Source organism: Montipora capricornis, chromosome 9, assembly GCF_036669925.1.
Source record: "Montipora capricornis isolate CH-2021 chromosome 9, ASM3666992v2, whole genome shotgun sequence".
NCBI lineage: Eukaryota > Metazoa > Cnidaria > Anthozoa > Scleractinia > Acroporidae > Montipora > Montipora capricornis.
In genome coordinates, this window is record NC_090891.1 from 22793819 (window position 1) to 22813818 (window position 20000).

Here is a 20000-nt window from a genome sequence, read left to right on the forward strand (position 1 = left end):
AGGCGAGAGGAATAATTGTTTTAGTAAAATCCAACTAGTTGGTCAAAAAAATATCGAGACAAAACATCTTTCGCTAGTTAAAGCTAGACTTTAATTGTTGTTTTGGTTTTCAAAGCCGGAGCTTTTCGCTACTATATAGTGGGCTATAACAAATAGCCTACTAGTAGCTCAACCAATCAGAACGCAGCACTGATAATAGACCACTAGTTGGATTTTACTAAAGGCTGTTATAGGTAGCCTGTTCCATGCTCTCAGATAGTCGGGAAAACGAAAGCAACTGCGTGGCAAAAGCGAGTGGGGGCTTGGGCCGAGGCGAGGGAGCCTGCATTCTTCATTCCGCCCACTTTGCAAATAACCTTTCGCATGTCAAATGGTCAATGTCAAAGTGTTGAAAGGGGGGAGGGGGGGGGGGGGGGGGGTGAAACGTGAAGTGCTTGGGAACGAAGATTCCTAGAGTTTCCTTATTTAGCGTTGTTCGTTTCTTAGACCGGCGACGAGCCGATGTTGCTGATTCCTTTGGATTGGACCTTGTACGGAACGAAAAACTTTCCGTTGTCTCACTTACGAGAGGACGTTAGCCAGAATTAAGGCACTTTTAAGAAAATAACTTTACAAGCGAACGAAGGCATTGTCGAAAGCGCATTGTCCCCCGCCTCGCCTCTACCCAAGCCCCCATTCATTTTTCGCGCGCATTTTTTTCTCTTTTCCTACTATCTGGGAGCCTGGAACAGGCTAGCTACAGGGGAATCTCTGTTTACATTTTTTGCCTCATTAGCACAAGGTTGCTATCGTTTTCTAATCGTCCAGCCGAGAATAAAGTACTTAATATTGACAATGCATTGTATGCATAATGAGCTACCCCTACAAATTTTAAACCCGATATACCAGAGAATCTCTGAGCAATGATGCTTCGAAAATTCGAAATTTTACAAAGAATGTATGGGATCAATAGCGCCTTTGCAAATTTCCCTTTCGTAAACGGTCGATGCCATTTATAACGGTCGACTACAAACTTCACTTCAAAGAAAACAAGACGCTTCCTTAAGCGTTTACTCGGAATACCATACGGCGCAGAAGTAGGGTGATAAATTTTGGTGGAGGTAGTTTTTTAATTTGGCAAGTACGGAACAAAACAAGTAAATGTTTCTGCAGCCAGTTGCTCATTTACAATAACGCCGATAATATACCGGTGAACATCGCTTAATGCTTACAATTGCAAATAAATTCCTCAGGGGGAAAGGACCCCCCTTTTACCGGGTCCATGGACCTGATCCCTATTTTCTAAAAGTAAATTTTTTTTTTTTGCGTTTTTGCTGAAAAGTGTCTCAAAGCATGTTAATGAGCTTAGTTGAAGACGATTTCGGCTAATTTGCTTCACTTTTCTTCCACACTAATAGAAAATTATTTGAACTTTAAATAAAATGTTATGCGCTCCTGGGAAGAATGGAACTAGGCGGTGTACAGATGCCCACTCTCCGAATTTACCGTTAGTAATCGTGTTTCGGAATAATTCTCCAAAAATTAATGAGCGATCGACGGTGACCAAATCATATTTCTTTGGAGCTAAATTTTCAAAACGGTTGTAAATGAGGCAGATTCCAAAAGTGCATTGATGAGCGTCTGATAGTTGTTAGATTCCTTGGCTTTATAGCACAGAAGTACTCTTTAAAGGAAAGGATGCCTTTGCAAGTCTTCCAACCGGGTACGGCTCTGATCTTCAGAGCAGCCTCGATATGTACACATCTCAAATCTTCCAGGGCAACACGCTTTATAGATTGTTCTTGAGAATGGCTAGGCTGGTCCGAGCAAGGCATTGAGATTATATTGACTGGTAAGGGGCTAGCCGGGGACGTTTTCAAGTTAGCAATCTTTTGAATCGTGCAATATTCTCCTCATGAAGATTCGTCAGGAGCGCTTTCGTTCCTTCAGCGCTGACAGACAATTCCTACAAATGTATGTAGAATCGATTTCCACTTTACACTCCATAGATGAAAATTCCGCTCGTACTTTAAAAGAAAAACCTCTTTGACCATCAAAAAGATTTTTATTCGTATTTTATTCGTTTTTACCATGCACAAAGTACACACGAACTCATCGTGAAATCTCTCACGGTGTTGATGGGCAGAAATAAAAATGAAAGCACATCAAAACTGGTTGTTTCAATGATGTAATGATCGAGGGGTAATACCCAATCAAATCATTTTCCATACATTCCAGGGAAACGGAATTGAACACGATTATCAACGGTAAATCACAGAGTGACGCTCCTCTCAGATTTTTTTTCGGAGAGTGGGCAGCTGTGCACAGGCTAGTATGGAAGGGGACATTTGGATTTTACTTAACCCATGAATGGGATCAAAGACACCAACCCACATCATTTTCCAGTGTGAAAATCTATTTAATTTCGGAAATATGGTTTTATAATCAATCACTCTGATCACGACAATATAATGAAATGAAATTAATATCATCTGTATTTCTGTTCCTTTTGTTTCATTTTACAAATTGGTGTAAGCCCTAATATATTTTAAAAGTTCCGATGATCTGATGTATCCAACAATTGACTCCCAAATTAGCCAGCCCCAACATGAACAATATATATAAACATTAACATATTTTATAACAATAAAATACCAGTGATAAATGAACAGACATTGTTATTGTTCTCTTTGGGTAATGTAATCATTGTTAGTAATGACAAAATGAAACAATTTGTAACTGATACCCAATCTAAACATTGTCACAAAGTGAACTCATCCCCTTTGTCAGGAAATCGTCCTTTCTGAGGTTAAAAAGCTCATTAGCATGCTTTGGGACACTTTTTAGCAAAAAATAAAAATAAAGTAATTAAAATAATAATAAATAGGGGTCCATAGACCGGGTCCATTTGTCCTTTCCCTTCAACAGGTGACACAGCTAATTAGCAATAGTATGTTTTGGAACAGGTTGTTGGAATGGAAATAACGAGGGCCTATTTTTTAGCATGTAGCGCGACATCAGATAAACTGGTTTCAAGTGAAAGCAGCCGGTGAGGCAAAGGCGGGTGAAACACTAGTGTAGCAACACTGAAAAGTCAGAAAACATGTGAAAAACTATTCTTGTAATTAAGTCTTAATATGGGTAAGTGAAAACCGGTATCCAGCTGCAAAGGTTCCAGATTAACTGTGTTGTGAATGATGCGGCCGGTGGCCTTCAACTCTAGGTAGCTAACATGAAGATCGCGAACTGAACTCTCCATTGATTTAAACAAGAAATAGACATCGTCGGATGATGTTCGTACAAAGAACACCTGAGGCAGAAAGAAACTAAGAAATTCGGCTATTCATAACATACCGGCTATTCATAACAGTGTTGTGAATGATGCGGCCGGTGGCCTCCAACCCTAGGTAGCTAACATGAAGATCGCGAACTGGACTATCAATTGATTTAAACAAGAAATAGACATCGGTATAAATACCTTCTTGGGTGTAAATACCTTGTAGGGGACTTAGTGTCCTATTGTATTTAACACCCATCTTAGGGTCTTAGGGTGAATCTTTAAACAAAAGATAAAAAATAAATAAATAATACCGCTGCTGGAAGTTCTGTACTGGCGATTTCGTCATGCGGTCAACAGGCAAGATTAGAGTAAATATGTCATTCATAACATTCCAGACGGCTGAATCCAGCATTTTCACATTTTAGCTGCATCGCATTGCGTCATTTGCCCTCTCGTGGAACTTGGGCTTTGAATCAGCAAACGAAATAAAATGAGTTACACTGAAGCCTCAACATAGAACCCTTCATTTGGTTGCTCCACTGCAGGTTATAAATTCGTATTTTCATCGAATTCTGTAGGACGAGAGGCTGTTTCAAGTCTCTAACTATCGGAAATCTTCTCCTTCGCGGCTTTTATTGTTGCAGTTGTTTTGTTACAGAGGGAGGTCAAATGTATTGCTCGAAGGGGTGTAGTGCATTGCTTTTTAACCAATGAAATCAGCGCCTCGTAATTCTATTGTCCATTTGCTGCACAGAAAACTAAATTCTGCCCAGATTATAACTCGGATACCTTACAGGTATTCCGAGTAATTAAAAGAAACAAACTAAGAAAAAATATTAACAAAAATTAAGACAAAAAAGGGAAAAAAACATTTATAAAAGAAAAACTGGAGAAAAAAAAGAGTCCGAAAATTTCAAGACTCGAACTCGGGTTGTTAGCCCTCACCCTATAAAACAGAACCCTAACCCGAACCCTAACTCATATGACCAGCGAGACACAACTCCCAGTAACCGCAACCTTTTGAGTTCTTAGACCTAATGAGTGTAATTCAGAGCTAAAAATGGCATCGACCGTTTCAAATGGCAACGACCGTTCTGAGAAATGGCAACGACCGTTTCAAATGGCAACGACCGTTTACAAAAGGGAAACAAGCAGCGCCTTTGCCACACCCAATAATCTATCAGTTTTTTGTGGCTAATAACTGGCTCGTTTCAAAGCTAAAAGAAATACTTAAAATTGGAGATTTAACTAAGGTTAGCAAGTTCGTTTGCCTTTTGAAGTCAATTTGTAAGTAGAATGAGGCCTTCTGTCAGCAAACTCGTACGTTAATGTAAACAATGCTGTCAGCAAAGATTCTCTTATTTCATGCTTTACAAATATGGGAAACCCTGTTGTAGGAAAAGAAGCGACTTGGTTTCTTAATGGCAAAAATAATTCATTTATGTATTTTTTGGCATGGAATAAAACTCGGGAATTAGATCTCTTGGAGGAAGAGGTGTTAAGGATAACTAATGGGTTGCAGTCTTTTATCTTACCTTAATTATACGAAGTTTAGTATTGAAAGATAATGGATTGCTAATTGTAGGCTCCATCCCTGAAAAACACAAATGTTCACTTCAGTATCAGTTTTCAGCCGTTAAATGTCCGTCGTTGGACGTAGGCCTTCCCCATAGTCCTCCACTGATAATGCGGGTTGTCCAACGGGCATTACGTTCTGGACGCACCGGGGATACACAAGGAACCTTAATTATACGAAGTTTAGTAATGGATTGCTAATTGTAGGCTCCATCCCTGAAAAAAAAAATGTCAAGATAGCAACCCAAAGAGAACGAATGTTCACTTCAGTGTCAGTTTCAGTTCAGTTCAGTTCAGTCTCAGCCGTTAAATGTCCGTCGTTGGACGTAGGCCTTCCTCATAGTCCTCCACTGGTAATACATACAAATACATAAATACATACTTAATTGACCGCTCCCCACAGGGGCTTTTCAGGGCCAATGAAACACAACGAAACGACGGAACGAAACAACAACAACTGTTAAGAATCCCAACTGGCCGGAGGCAAGCCAGTTGGCTATTTACAAGTGCAGCTGGGAAGTTGAACCAGGGACTACCAGGATCAAGTTCAACGAGTGGTCAGAGCGGGTCTTGAACCCGGGATCTCCGGATCTCAAGGCAAGCGCCCTAACCACTGGGCCACACTGCCTCCTGCGGGTTGTCCAACGGGCATTACGTTCTGGACGCACCGGAGATACACAAGGAAACGAGGAAGACCAAGAACGAGAGGGAGGGACGACTTGGATGGTTTTGTAAAACACTAGCACCGCGTTATGCAAAACGTAGACCAGTGGAGGACAATGTATGGAACCCGACAGTATACATCATTGTTTTTAGTTTCTTGCCGTTGAGTTGCGTGGAATGTTACTCCAGTGTTAAATAAATGGTTGGACTTTTTGAATAGCCTAGATGCTTGCAACATCCAACCAACATTGGTTCAACATTGGTTCGAAGGTTTCCTAGCTTCTGGCTGTTGAATACCCAATGCTTCCTTCAGTGTTAACTCAATGGTCGAACCTTTTGAATAGCATGGATGCTTGCAACGTCTAACCAACATTGGTCGAACATTGGTTTGAAAGACAGTTGTCAAAAATTAAAACTTTTTAATTAACTCATACATGGGTTCAAGTCTGGTTGTGATTCTGACAAAATGCAGCGGGTTCCATCAAAGCAATCAGTTGGTTGAGTATCAACCGATACTGAAGTCGCGCGGGTCGAACACTGGACAGACAAACACTTAAGGGGCTTAAAATGCTCTATGGTAAGACTTAAATTAAGCTTCTCGGATGAGGATTACGATAGTCTCACAATCCTTCAGTGTGTTCATAAATTCGGTGGGAAGTTAACGAAACTCACACACTCGTCGCAAAGCCTGAAATAAGGTAGTAGGGAGTTTCCTGTACGGTGGTCTGTTGTATTCTGTCCAACAAAAAAGCGAGATGCCCAGTGGTGACCACTCAAAATGGTTTTTGGTGCACGAAGCCATGCATCTTTAACTTAGCAGCAACTCGATTACAGTCAAGGTGCATGACTTTGCAAGGAGCCGGAACTTAACGGCAAAACCCCGTATGTCCACGTTAACTTTTTGTCAGTTCACGTTGTTGTTCGGTAGTGGAATCGATGCCAAAACCAAGGTATTCAAAGGCAAGCTGAATGTTTGATAGTTAATTGAATGCTCTAAGCCCATTACTTCAAGTTCACATGCGCAGTTCCTTGCCTGTGTCAGTGGTCCTGGCATTTCCAGTTTGGTCTAACAGTGATTCATTTTCGGTCAAACGTTTGGGACGTTCCAAAATAACCCAGTAGCTGCCATCAAGAACAAAAAAAATGTTAATGCAGAAAGGAATACCACATGCCCTGCCGATCATTTCAGTACGGAAACGGTTAGGGAAGGTACATTTTTTTATCGGAGGGGGGTGGGCCGGGGCTTCGAAGGGGAGGGTTCTTAGTATTTTTTTTTTACCTGTTTTATTTTCAACCGGGGGAAGGTATCAGTTTTTTCTGGAAGGAAAAAATTACTCCATGTCACTTCTATTTTGTATATAAAAGCAAAGCTACCAGTCAAGATTAATCTAAATTATTTACAGGTGTCGAAAAATCACACGCCACGCAATTAACTATTTTGTGCGCAGATGAACGCGGTTATTTGAGGAACACTTGTTTTTTGTCTGGGTATTTTTTAAGGGTCATGCCTAATCCATTCCAGGAAGTTATAAAATACCCCGGTCCAACCCCCCCCCCCCCCCCCCTAATAAAAAAACGTACCTTCCCTTAGATATTTGACTAATACAATAGTCAAGTATTTTTTAATCGTGTGTTGACGAGTCCCCAACGACACAGCACAGCTAAGACAAACCTAAAAAAATCAGAATTTGGAAAATATCTTAAAAACTAATTCGGTGTCCTAGAAATTTTTTTCAAGGTTCAAAAACGCTATTATATTCTAGAGGTAATATGAGAAAAATTTATCCGGTAGAACTCTAATTATTTATGAAAATGATGTTAGAGGATGCGAACAAATGATCCTACTTGTATGCAAAAACAAATTGGGTAGGTCACCGAGGTAAGTTTCAAGATATTGCTCAACATTTCTAACAATATTTTTTTGCAATTTTGATCCATTGGCCTGACGCGAAAAGCTCAATTACTGCGTGTGTAGCTTAGGCCCGGTACCAACGTCGAACTTTTCATGTGTCAAATCTAATGCAAATGAGAAAAATCTATTGTTTTTGCACATGAAAAGTTCGACGTTTGATCCGGGCCTTACGCGCCCGCTCTCAGATGAAAACCCTTTTGCGCCACTTTTCACAAGGATGACTTTAATACTGTACCCCACCTCAGTCCATAAGTAAAAGGTACGACATTCATAACCAGAACTGTGTTCCTTGGCGACACTCCGGCAGATGTGAAGGCAGCATAGGACAATGCTCCAAACATTCCAGCACCTCCTGAAGAACAACATAAATATGTCGTATGTGCACGTTTTAAGTTTGGCCAAAGACAACTGGTTCAGAAAATCTATCGAACTTTTCAGAAACTCACCTGTCCCAGATGACCACGTAGACACAACATCTCTGAAAAATAAATAGAACAGGTAACAACAGAAAATGTTCACCATCATCACAAACTATCATAAACATCATCACTATCAATAAGGTCATTGTAATTATGATTATCATCTTTGTCATTCCCATTATTTATTTCAATCATCATCTTTGTTATCATCATCATCACCGTCAACATTATCGCCATCATCATCAGCAGCAGTGCCATTCACGTCATCGAAGTCAACCTTATAGTCATCATTATCATTATCATTGTCACTATCACTGCTATTTTCAGCCATTGCCATGATTTATCACCCTCAAAGTACATTATCCTCCTCATCATCATCATTGACATCATCACTGCCACCACAAACATCATCATCGTGATCATAATCGCTCTAGTCACCTTCACCACCACTACCATCATCATCGTCATCATAATCGCTCTAATCATCATCACCACCATTAACATCATGATCGATGTCATCATCGCTCTAATCATCATCACCACCACTACCATCATCATCGTCGTCATAATTGCTCTAATCACCATCACCACCACTACCATCATCATCGATGTCATCATCGTTCTAATCATCATTACCACCACTACCATCATCATCGTCGTCATAACCGCTCTAATCACCGTCACCACCACTAACATCATCATCATCATCATAATCGCTCTAATCATCATCACCACCACTACCATCATCATAGTCATCATCGTTCCTATCATCATCACCACCATCATCACCATCATTGTTGTCCTCGTCATAATCAACATTATCACCATTTCTGATCATCATGTCCACCACTGATCCATTAACATTATCATTACAATCAATGTGTGAGAAAGTCCATGAGGTGGTTAATCTTCCAGTAAGTGTTTTTGCTTACACTGTGATTTGTCATGACTGACAAATTCCAGATGCTAATTAATCCAGCATTAACTTCATTCCTGCCTACAGGTAAATTTATCAATCGCATAAATCTTAAACCAGTCATCTGTTCCACGAGTCTACAAGTAATTAAGTACTGTACATTGTATTAATCGTCTGACACACTCACTTGTCAAAATGGGCTGAATAACTTAGCAATGTGATTTCACCAAATCCTGAACTTATGCTTGCAAATACAACTCCTGAACAAGGTGGCGAAAAAAAACACACAAAGTTCTTAACAGCAACCAGTCTGTAGTATTTTACAAGAAACTGTGCATCTTTTTTGTCCTTTAGATCCTCAATCACTTTTCTAACCATTGACAGAACTAGGCAAGGGTAGAGCAACTGCTTTCATAGTGTGTGTGGTTCATAGAGGGAAGATGCTATGGATTTTTTGTAGAGTTGTTATGTTTAGGCTGGAGTACCAGAGAGATTTTCCCCTATGATCAAGGACACCACTGTCCCCTCAAAACATTTCAGGCATATGTTTAGGAGAATACCTAGTAAATACTATACAGTTACCTTATTTCAAACATGTCAATGCAGGTAAAGTGTATCCCCAGATTTTTATTTCTTTAAAAAATGTGTTTGTGGTACAGTGGATCTGAGGCATTAATTTCCTGGAGGTAAGAAAATCTCACCTATGAGGCTAAACCAAAGGGCATATGAATAAGCTACGATGAAGAAGCTTCCACCGGCAAAAAGCACACAAACTGCAATCCGCACACTGAAAAGATAAAGTGAACTTTTAAGTTAAATAACAGTTAAACAAATGTCCCAAGCACATAAAATTGCACCAAATTGTATGTACAGAGTTTCAAATTACCTGTACTTTATTTTTTGCATGTAGAATGGAGCAGTTAATTTAATGATTACAGTTGGTAAAATGTCAGCCAGTAAGACAGTCTGGAAGGAAAATAAAATTTCAAAATTGTTATGAAAATAAAACGTACATAAGGTTTAACTGTATTACTGAATCACTAGCACACCATTTTTCCAAAAAAAAGACCATTGCATTCCCAAACTTTTTAGTTCCATAATTTTTTTCTAATAATTAACCACATATTGTTGGATCAGAAATGGGTTACTTCAATTAGATTGCAAAACAACACTTTTTTCTAAGTTTCCTTTGCAGTTTAAAACTTTTATCCAGGTCAAAAGAATTCGGGACACTTGTCAAATTTTGGGCGAAAAGTAGAGAATTTACTGTACATGCTTCTATCATTATATGAGCAACGCGTCTTCTTCTGCCGCTGCCCTTTTCACGTCCCCCTTCCCCCCAGACAACGTTGAAACATGCGAGCGATCGATGAACGGATCTTGATTTCGGAGACCGTGAAAAATCAACTGTACATTGTTATGGGGGGAGGGGGAAAAGTGGGAATTGTCCCAACAATTTTGACCAGGAATGTAGCTGCAAACTAAAGCTTCCAACAAACTCTGTGGGTTGGAGATGGTTTATTTTCTAAACTGCAGACCAAACCTGGAGAATGTTTTCTCCTTTGTAAGGCATAGCTTGTTTTTCTTGCATGCTAATATTCTCCTCTCACAATTGGAAGCATTGTTCTGAATCCAGAGGGACACACTTTTTTTTGGAATGTTTTTGAAGCCGTTTAAAAAACTAGCAGCACGTGTTTTATCAGGTCTAAAAACACTTGGCTACACCTCGTGTTTTTAAACCCCGATAAAACAATGCTGTTCGTTTTTTAAACATTACATAAACATCTTAAATGAATCACTGATTAAGATCATTTATGACATTCACATTTCTTTTAGAATGACGATAATATGTAAATATTCAGATTAATTTTTTAAATAAATCTTTAAGAATTAAATGTCCCCTTCAGGAGAATGTATTATCCCGTTCAGTTGACTGACGACAAAGGGGCAGTGACTAATAAAGTGCAGAACACTGAGTTGCCTATAACCTCTCATATCCAAAAGACACAAATGGAACAACTGTTCTTTATTAAATTCTCAATCTCGGATAATGCATTTTGCTTGCTCTGATTGGTTCACTCAATCTTGGTTATCAGCTCATATACCTTGGTTTGACCTTATACTGTATGGTAAATGATTGTGTTAAGCATTGCTAAACTCAAAATTTTTTCGCCGGAAAGCAAAATTTCTCTTTGAATGAAGCCAAAAAAGAAAAAAGAAAATTTTTGTGGAAAGTTTGGATCAATTCCGACGTTTAGAAGCGACAAGGCAAGAAATGATTTTGTGATGAGCCGGCATCTGTATGACCACAAGGTATTAGCAGCGATCGACGACAAAGAAGAAAGAATCGATGTCTCGCTCTCATGCAAACCAAAACATAAACAGACACGTGCAATGCCTAATGGTCTTCACTGAGTCTTTAAGGTTTAAATTTGAAAGCGTCTTAATTTCACTTCAGGCCACAAATTTACAAGTGGTTACCTTATTCTCATGCCTGGCTGACACCAACTACCTTAGTACTTAATTTATTGCCTGGCTTACATTAAAGACGTATTTCTAGTGGGAAAAAAAGGGACTTGGGATTAAAAGAAAGAATGACATACCATTTTATGAGCCCTCGGTTGCTTCCACGGTTGATTGATAAATCATTTGCATGTGCCTCAGGCAACACTCCTTTATAGCACCTACTTTGATACCTGAAGCATCTACCTAGATACCCATATGTTCGACTGACATGAAGTACCTACCTAGACGACTATATGTTCGACTTACATGATGCACTCATTTAGGTGACTAAACGTTCAACTTCCATGAAGTGCCTATCTAGATGACGTTATTTTTTATGAAACACACACCTAGATGAGTATATGATCGCATTACATGAAGTATCTACCTACCTACCGATAAGACTATATGTTTGACTTACATGAAGAACCTGCCTAGGTGACTATATGCTCGGCTTACATGAGATATTTACCCAGTTGAATAAATGCTTTGCTTGCATGAAGTACCTACCTAGACGGCTATATGTTCGCCTTACATGAAGTACCTACCTAGGTGTCTTAAAGTACGACCAACATGAAGTACCTACCGATACGGTTATATGTTTGCCTTACATGAAGTACCTACCTAGGTGACTATATGTTCGGCTTACATGAGGTATCTGTCTAGTTTACTATATGTTTTACTTTACTTAGAAGATACTTGAGTAAAAACGAACAACCGGTAGGCTTTTTTTTTCGCTTCTAAAGTTTTACAAACTTTTTACGAATTGCGATCCACCATATGTCACCTCGCAAACACCACAGATAACAACAGCCAATGGGAACACAAGAGATGTCCTGCAGAGTCCCTTGGAACGAACTGCAAAAATGTTATTATTTCTTTTCATCTTTTTCACGACCACGCTTTTTTTTTTAGGCTTTGCCCATAGGTTCATTTTTCGTATTTATACTTTCCCATGAAAAAGCCTCTTTCCATAGAGTTAAACCCAGGGGAGGATCTAGGGAAAGGGTGCAAGGGGTGCGCACCTCCCTGAGGCTGTTGAACAGTGAAGGTTATAATTATTCCAACAACCATTGGATAATTTACAGTAGCGTAAGGCTTCACTTGATTTCTCTCATATCTACATGTATACTACTTAAACTGTGTATTGTTATACTGTATACTTCATTGGATTACTCATTTGTTCTTAAAATACTCGGTGTGTAGCCAGACATGTCAAAAATTTGGTTAAAGAGGAATTAAAAAGTTTACACTGGCTAAAAATTCTTATTGTCTCGGACGTTTCGGCTACAACTGTTGCCTTCTTCAGCAAAGGATAAAAAATGCAAATGTTTAACCGCGTCCTGTATAGTAATATTAAATATCTCGAAAGAATTCCTTAAGGAAACAAGTCGCTAGTCCCAAGAGTATTATTAATGACGCTAGAAGTTGTTAATGTTTTTGCATACATGTACGCTAGGCAGCGCTACGAGTTCGTTTACAGAGTTCTCATCTCGCACGGAGTGCCACGCTTCAAGAATTAGTCTTTGTCGCCACGTCGGTGACCTGTCAACAATTTCCACATTCTCCAAATCTATTTCATGACTGTGGAGCATATGGTGTTTGGCCAACAAAGAATTTTCATGTTGCTATGGCCTTTGCGTGTTCTTTCACGGGTGTTTTCAGCGCGCGTGATGTCTGGCCAACGTAAACACAATCACAATCTTTACATTTGATCTTGTACACGATTCCTCTGGAAGCCTCTTTCCCGATTTTGTCTTTTGGTTTTTTGAGTATGTGGGAGATGGTACGAATAAATTACGGTCGTTTCGCCTACGGGTCGTTTCGCCTACTGTCTGTTCGCCTACGTCTAGAGTCGATTCGCCTACGTCCAATATGTCAGCTCGCCTACGTCTTAAACTCCGTACCATGACTATCATTTTGTAAAACAGTTGACCACCTTGAAACAACATAGAAATGAAAATAAATAAAAACGAAAGATTTGACTAATCGGTCGTGTGGATAGACCATTCGTGCCACTCGTGTCGGCAAAATCTCAGCCGCTACACTCTGCAAATTTAACAGACGAAGGCCTAGGTTCGGGCGCAAAGTCTATTAATCACACATTGGCCCTTCCTTTGCCGTGGACCGGAACGCTTCGAAAAAAGATTGATAATAAGTAAGTTCTATTTGAATTTTCTTTCCTTCCCTCCGCCATTTTGTTCGGATCATTCTCCCGCGGGTTTGTGAACTCGCCCCAGGCTTCACGATCTCTCTGTTCGGAAGAAAATGGCCGAAGGAACTTAGATTTGCGTTCTTCTTCGAAGCACTCCGGTCAACAGCGAAGGAAAAGGCAACCCCTGAGCCTGATTAGGATTAGCTTTAAAATTGCCAAATTGAAGTCGATGTTTCGGTAGTGTAGAGGTTAAGTGCATTTGCTCTTAAGCCATTGAACCTAGTGCGACATCGTTCAGTCAACTTTTTCTAATTTTTGAAACAAAATTTTTCTAAGGTTTTTTCTCCGCTTTTCTTTTTAATTCTAAGTGACATACGCTGCTAATCTATAATTGTAGTCCTAGTCCGGATTCAAGGACCCCGCTCAAGACACAAGTCTACAGAAATAACGCCTTAGCTAGCAGTCAGATATAATTTTTTGCATCTAAGTTTGCGGATCGCGTGGAGGCGATATGAAGTTCATGATCGCAACATCGATACAAACATTGAACCGCCCAGTAGAGTGGGAACGAGCTAAATTTTTAACGTATCCTTTATTGATATGTTAATGAAAAGTCTCACTTTCTTTGGTATAGGCCGCTCAAGGACCCCGCTCAAGACACAAGTTTACAGAAAAAACGCCTCAGCTAGCCGTCACAGTTTTTTTCCGTGAGGTTCGACAAGGACTTTTAAACAATACAGTTTTAAAGCTTACATATGAATCGTAAGCGAACTGACATATTGGACGTAGGCGAACCGACATTATACGTAGGCGAACAGACAGTAGGCGAAACGACCGGTTACCGAATAAGCTTGTGGGCGACCTTGATGCTAAAACTTCGGAGAACTATTGCGACTTTCTCTGAAAAACCTTTGGCATAGGGCAGGATAACTAAACCACGCTGGTCGGTATTATTCAATTCTTGTCGTCTATTCAGTTCGCGGTCACTGTGAGGCGGGGTAGTTAATCGCGGCGAGGGCTTCCGCTACCCGCTTAGTTTCCCTAGTAGCTTCCTCCTTGTCGGAAGGAATGTTCTTTGCGCAGTCCATGAGAGTGCGTACGACCGAGCATTTATGCTGGGGATGGTGGTGTGATTTCAAATCTAGGTAACGATCGGTATTGGCAGCTTTCCTGTAAACAGATAAGAATTTTTAGCCAGTGTAAACTTTTGAATTTCTCTTTTACAAAATCATTTCTTCTTCCCATGAAATTTGTTTTGGTTCGTAAAATGATGCCACTCTATTAATGAACAGTGTTTTATCTATAAAACTGCCGCTCGGGCAGCCTCCAAATCAAGTTCGCCTCCGTGTGTCTAAAATAACGATCCGGATCACAGTAAAAAGCATATAATAATTTAATGATACCAGCTTACCAAGGGCTACTTGGTAATTATTTCACTGTAATTGCACACCATTTACTGACAGTGCTCTTAAGAGTATGTGTTGTGCAATCTGCATGGGTGCCAGATTGTTTTTCCCCTTGTCCTTGAAGATCCTTTGAGCATGAGTACAATAGAGATAATGAAACAGCTTGGCCAGGAAAATAAGGATGCTCAAGAATCTTGTCCAGGATTCTTGCCGATGTTGGCAAGATTTCCACAACAATCCTTGACTACAATTTAAAAGCCATTATACATGTAATATTGACTATGATTGATGATAAGTCCAATGGTTTGAAGCTCGTCCCAGCACAGTGACAGCAAAATGCCTTACAACTGACTCGCTCACATGTAGGATGGCTGTTCATTCCATGACCAACAGTCCATACTTCTCCGTTTCATTTACAATTGTTTAAATATTTAAAAAAAGAGATCTTTTAACACACACCCCAGTTGACAATGGATTACAGTCCAAACCATTTGAAGCAGATGATGTTGACCTTGAGAGTGAGACTGTCTGTAGAAGAGGAAAAGAGTGTTTCAAATATGAAGTTACATGTTTGTTCCCTCCATCATTTACAAAATAAACAACTGTTTGAATAGGATCAAAGCAACAATGTTGATAAATTAAACTGTGAGCAAATTGGAAACTCTTTTCCTTTCTGATGTGATGTGATGGAACGCAGTAATTGCTTCTGTAACCATCTGTAAATAATGATCCCAATCGTGTCACTTCTACGTCAAACAAAATGACAATGCATGCATTCAAAACTCAACACGAAAAAAACTATTGAAAACCACATTTGCTGCCACTCCATCGCCTTATCATATTTAACATAAACTAAGCTTGTACAGTCCACAATAATTATTCCAAATTATTACACCCACCCCCTATATACAATAAATATTATAATTTGCATTCCACCTTGTCGTTGAAATTGCATAATGGTCCTCGATCTGCAATCTGTGTTTGGCAGACATGGCTTCCATAGCAACACTACAGATTGCAGATTTTCAAGGTTTGCAAAATACAGGTTTTGTATTAGGTCTTCACTAGATTACCCTTGTCCTGTTTTCCATTACAGTTTACCAAAGTATCTAAAACTCAAAAGAGTGCACAGGAGGGCCTTATCATGCATTTTTCCCAGGGTGCACTACTCGGATGCCCTTCAGTTAGCAGGGCTTGAGTCCATCAGGGCCCACCAGGAAAATTGAACAGAACACCTGTTTAAGTCTATTGTTAATGATCAGCCGCAGCCTCCTGTCTCCCTCAGTTTCTATCTCATATGACCTGAGAAGGCAGAGGAGGTTTTCCAGGCCTCTTGTAAAGACAAATAGATTTGGAAATTCATTGATCGTTAAGAGTATGAGGAAAGCATTTATTAATTTCTAAGAGTAGACTCGCTTTGTGCACATGAAAGTTAGCAATTTCAAGGCAAATGAAAGGTATACAATCATGTAGACTATGTTACAGAGACAAACACGTACCGTGCATTTTACCTTTTGGCACACCAATCCGAAAAATTGGTTTTTGTCCCCGCTCAGGGCATCTATCTATCTACCTACCTATCCAAATTTCATTTGAAATGCTGTGTTTTGAAAGGAATGTCATGTGAAATTCTGCTTGCTAAGATATAAATGATGACAGTTTTCATGGAAAATTCAGTGAAAATTTGCTGTGTTTAAAATATCGAACATTTTCACAAAATTTCATTGAACTTTGCTCTCATTACTTTTGCACAGTATTGGACCCTTAATGTTGTTTCTCATCTTTCAAACTGACCTGGTTTCCATTCTTATTGATAGTTTCTGTAAGAATATCATGAGCTGCACTTAACATGACAACATAGCCAAAGTTGTTACATAGACCCAGAACCCTACAATGACATAGAAAACAGTGTGAGCAACAACACAGTTGTACAAATCGTAAATACAAACCGAACTTTTAAGACCGAAATAAATTCCATACTCAGTATCTATAATTATGCATGTACATGCATGGAGTATACTGTAAATGTTTTTTGTGCATGAGTGAGGGGGTTATGTAACTTACTTTCTCCCTACTTAAGTTTTAAGCAAAAAGAGTGGAAGGAATCTTTAAATATTATAGGGGTAAACTCGTGACCTTGAAGCATTTACATGTAACTCTGGTTCAGTGCTGGGGTAATTTTGAGTTTAAAAATATATCCGTATTTGGATGTAACATAGCCCATGCATTTTCCTGCGCGTGCAGCTTCGATCTTATTTTTGTCCATATTTGGGCATAAAATTGGTGTCCTAAAATCCACAGCTTTGTTCCAAGGAAAAGAGTTGCAAGTTACATGCTTCAAGGTCATGTGCTTGACATGTGCAGAAGATCAATACAAGATTAATGATGGTACAATAATGTTCCTACCAAAACCCAACAAGGTTTCTTATACTCTTCCTGCCTGTGAAAAATAATGCAAAATGGGATTAGTCAAACCACATTCTTCTATTTTTGATGATGAAAGCTTGTAATTAATACAATACATAAAATGACATCATACAATCAGTCCATGTTACCAAAGACGGTATATGGGTAAAATGAACTTCTAGAACAGTGCAGCCTGAATTTCAGTGTATTGAGTATCTTGTAAATCTGTATCATGATTCACGGACGGATACCGGAAGTGATCATTTTGTCGGCCAGGACAGACAACTGTGGTCTCTCAAATTTTTAAACTAATCGTCTCTAATTGTTAAAACATACTTAGCAGTGTAAATGTAGTAGTGCCAAGACAAGTTAAAAAGGAAAACAGCTAACATCCAGTTGCCGTCTGTGACTCTGAATGAAAACGAGTTTCGATTCTCGATTCGATTCTCGATCCTCGATTCTCGTGAGGATCCAGTCGAGACTGTCAACTTACTTCTGCATGGTTCTGTAGTGTAAGTTCGAAAGTTGGGATACAGGTGGGGGCAAGGCATTGGCATGCACAGCAAGGCTCAGAGTACAGTAGTTTCCATGGTGGCCTCCCCACCCCCCCCCCCAAAAAAAAACCCACAAAATCATGGACAAAACTCTTGGGGAAAATTCTAACATCATTTGACATGCAAGACTGTAACATTGTAAACTCACTTAGTCTATTTTTTTCTGTAACTACTCAGAGTAATGTTGGGTGATTAAATGCGGTTAACCTACATATAGTAATATTTGGTGTGATTTGAATGTAACATCCATTGTCATGTCATTGTGAATAAAAACTCATGAAATTCTTAATTTGAAGGAATTACCTTATTAATAATTATTATTTATGTAAGCTTTCTTTTAGTACTTCTACAAGTCTTCTTGCACATACATAACTAATTTCTTTGATCTCTATTTTGTGCATTTTTAGAAGAAAAAAAAGCCTTCATTTTTTTTCTTTTGGGCAAACTTTCTTTCCTTCGATTCAAACTTATCCTGTAGTAACAGTTGCAGTGTACTTCAAAGGTAAATTCCAAGGCTGCACATTCCACACAACTTTAAAATAAACTTTGAGAGAAATCAAAACTACAGACAATCCAAATTTCTGTTTCATGTAAATTATAGACCTTGATGTTGTTACCCCTAAGGGGCTGTTGCCCATTGATGGAAATGTTTGGTGTTAGATAAGAGTAAAATCTATTAGAGGTCCTCTTGGAACAAACGGTAAAAAGTGTTAACCAACATTTAAAATCCACACATAATAACCATGCCTTATGCATTAAGCAGCTCAGAGCTTTAACTTAATTGCTACCAAAATTTTTCTTGTGTATGAAAAATTTGGATACCAAAAAAGCTGTAAACAAAATTTCCAATTTGAGCTAAAACAATATTCGCATCCTGAGACTGTCCACAGAATTTTAACTGGGCTAATTGTACACAGAGCATGTACAGTGTACATACGTATAAATCTTTTTGTGCACTTTTTGCCGTGACTAGCTTGACATCGGCCTTTGACAAGTTTTCATTGCACATGAAAACTGACATTCAAAGTTTACTCAATTGGATAATTAGGATAACAAGAAGGCGACACATGCAGCAACCCCTCTAAAATAATGCACCAGTCATTTGAAACCCCCGCACCCCCCCCCCCCCCCCCCAATTCGGGCCTTAGCGGGGGCTTGCGGGGACTTTCACCTCATATACACTCCATTTTGGTTCCCCGGTAGGCGAGCAACTCACTAGAGGTCACAGTCTTTGCATACCCTACCGGGGGAATTAAGCGGGGCAGTCACTCCTTGGTCAGCGGTCTTCATTTTCGCGCCTCATAGTAAGTTTGCACACATCATCGCTTTCTTGACAAACTCGATCGTGGATTCTGGTTAATTTTTTCACATTTTGCAAAGCATATTGACCATTACTCTAAATAATGGTCAGTATTTGGCATCACTATCTTGCAAATATTCTTTATTCGTTATTGTGGAACGTACATCTGGACAGGACTCATTTTCTCCTTTGATTTTATGATGACTGATCGACGATTAGCGCACATGAATTGTGTTAGGATTCTGCACCCTTTCAAGATCAGTCAAATCAATTAACTTTTATAGTGAGGCGGATCACATATATCACGTATGCAATAATCAAAATGAATTAGCTGAATCAGTTGAAACAATTTCAATTCCTGCTATTACTTGTGCGATTGACACTACTGTGATAGTTGCCCGTTGTGTTTCATTGTCAATTTATCCAGAAGTACATGTATCAATGAAACTACTACAATAAAGATATTTTGACACACTCATTGTCCATTGAGGAACCTTTGCAAGTTATTTGCTGGCTGCTGAAAGATCAATCTGTTTATTTCATGGCTGCCAACAGTGTCTTTTAACCAGTCTGCTATGCTTGGCAATGATAAGTTGTTTCACAAAGGGAGTACCATGTGTTGAACAGGAGGGGCAGTGGAATGCACCACTCACTTTTGTCCCCGGGAACCAGGGACTTCACTCACTTTCACTTGCATAAAAAGTGAATGCCCCGCTTAAGCCCGAATGGGGGGGGTGCGGGGGTTTCAAATGACTGGTGCATAACTCCAGCTTTGTGTAAGCCCCTCAGAAATGAAGACCCCTTGTAAAAAAAGGAAGTAAGTAGATGAGGACTCGTGACCACCTACTGTCTTCAATATTTATCAACTATTTGTTCAACGGATAAAATAAACTATGAAATCGTTAGTTTTTCTTCGTGAAACACAACACA

At 39.4% G+C, this 20000-nt stretch overlaps 1 protein-coding gene across 1 annotated transcript in view; it reads right to left on the bottom strand.

Annotated features, from left to right (window-relative positions):
* Positions 1-20000, bottom strand: part of LOC138016777 (battenin-like) — a 27747-nt gene that overhangs the window by 7086 nt on the left and 661 nt on the right. The window contains exons 2-11 of the mRNA XM_068863963.1: positions 17217-17250; positions 16605-16698; positions 15270-15338; positions 9631-9710; positions 9446-9531; positions 8932-9004; positions 7856-7887; positions 7650-7761; positions 6531-6619; positions 4795-4853 (exon numbers count right to left, since the gene is read on the bottom strand). Coding sequence (XP_068720064.1) covers positions 4795-4853; positions 6531-6619; positions 7650-7761; positions 7856-7887; positions 8932-9004; positions 9446-9531; positions 9631-9710; positions 15270-15338; positions 16605-16698; positions 17217-17250 — 728 coding nt within the window. The remainder of the gene's footprint in view (positions 1-4794; positions 4854-6530; positions 6620-7649; positions 7762-7855; positions 7888-8931; positions 9005-9445; positions 9532-9630; positions 9711-15269; positions 15339-16604; positions 16699-17216; positions 17251-20000) is intronic.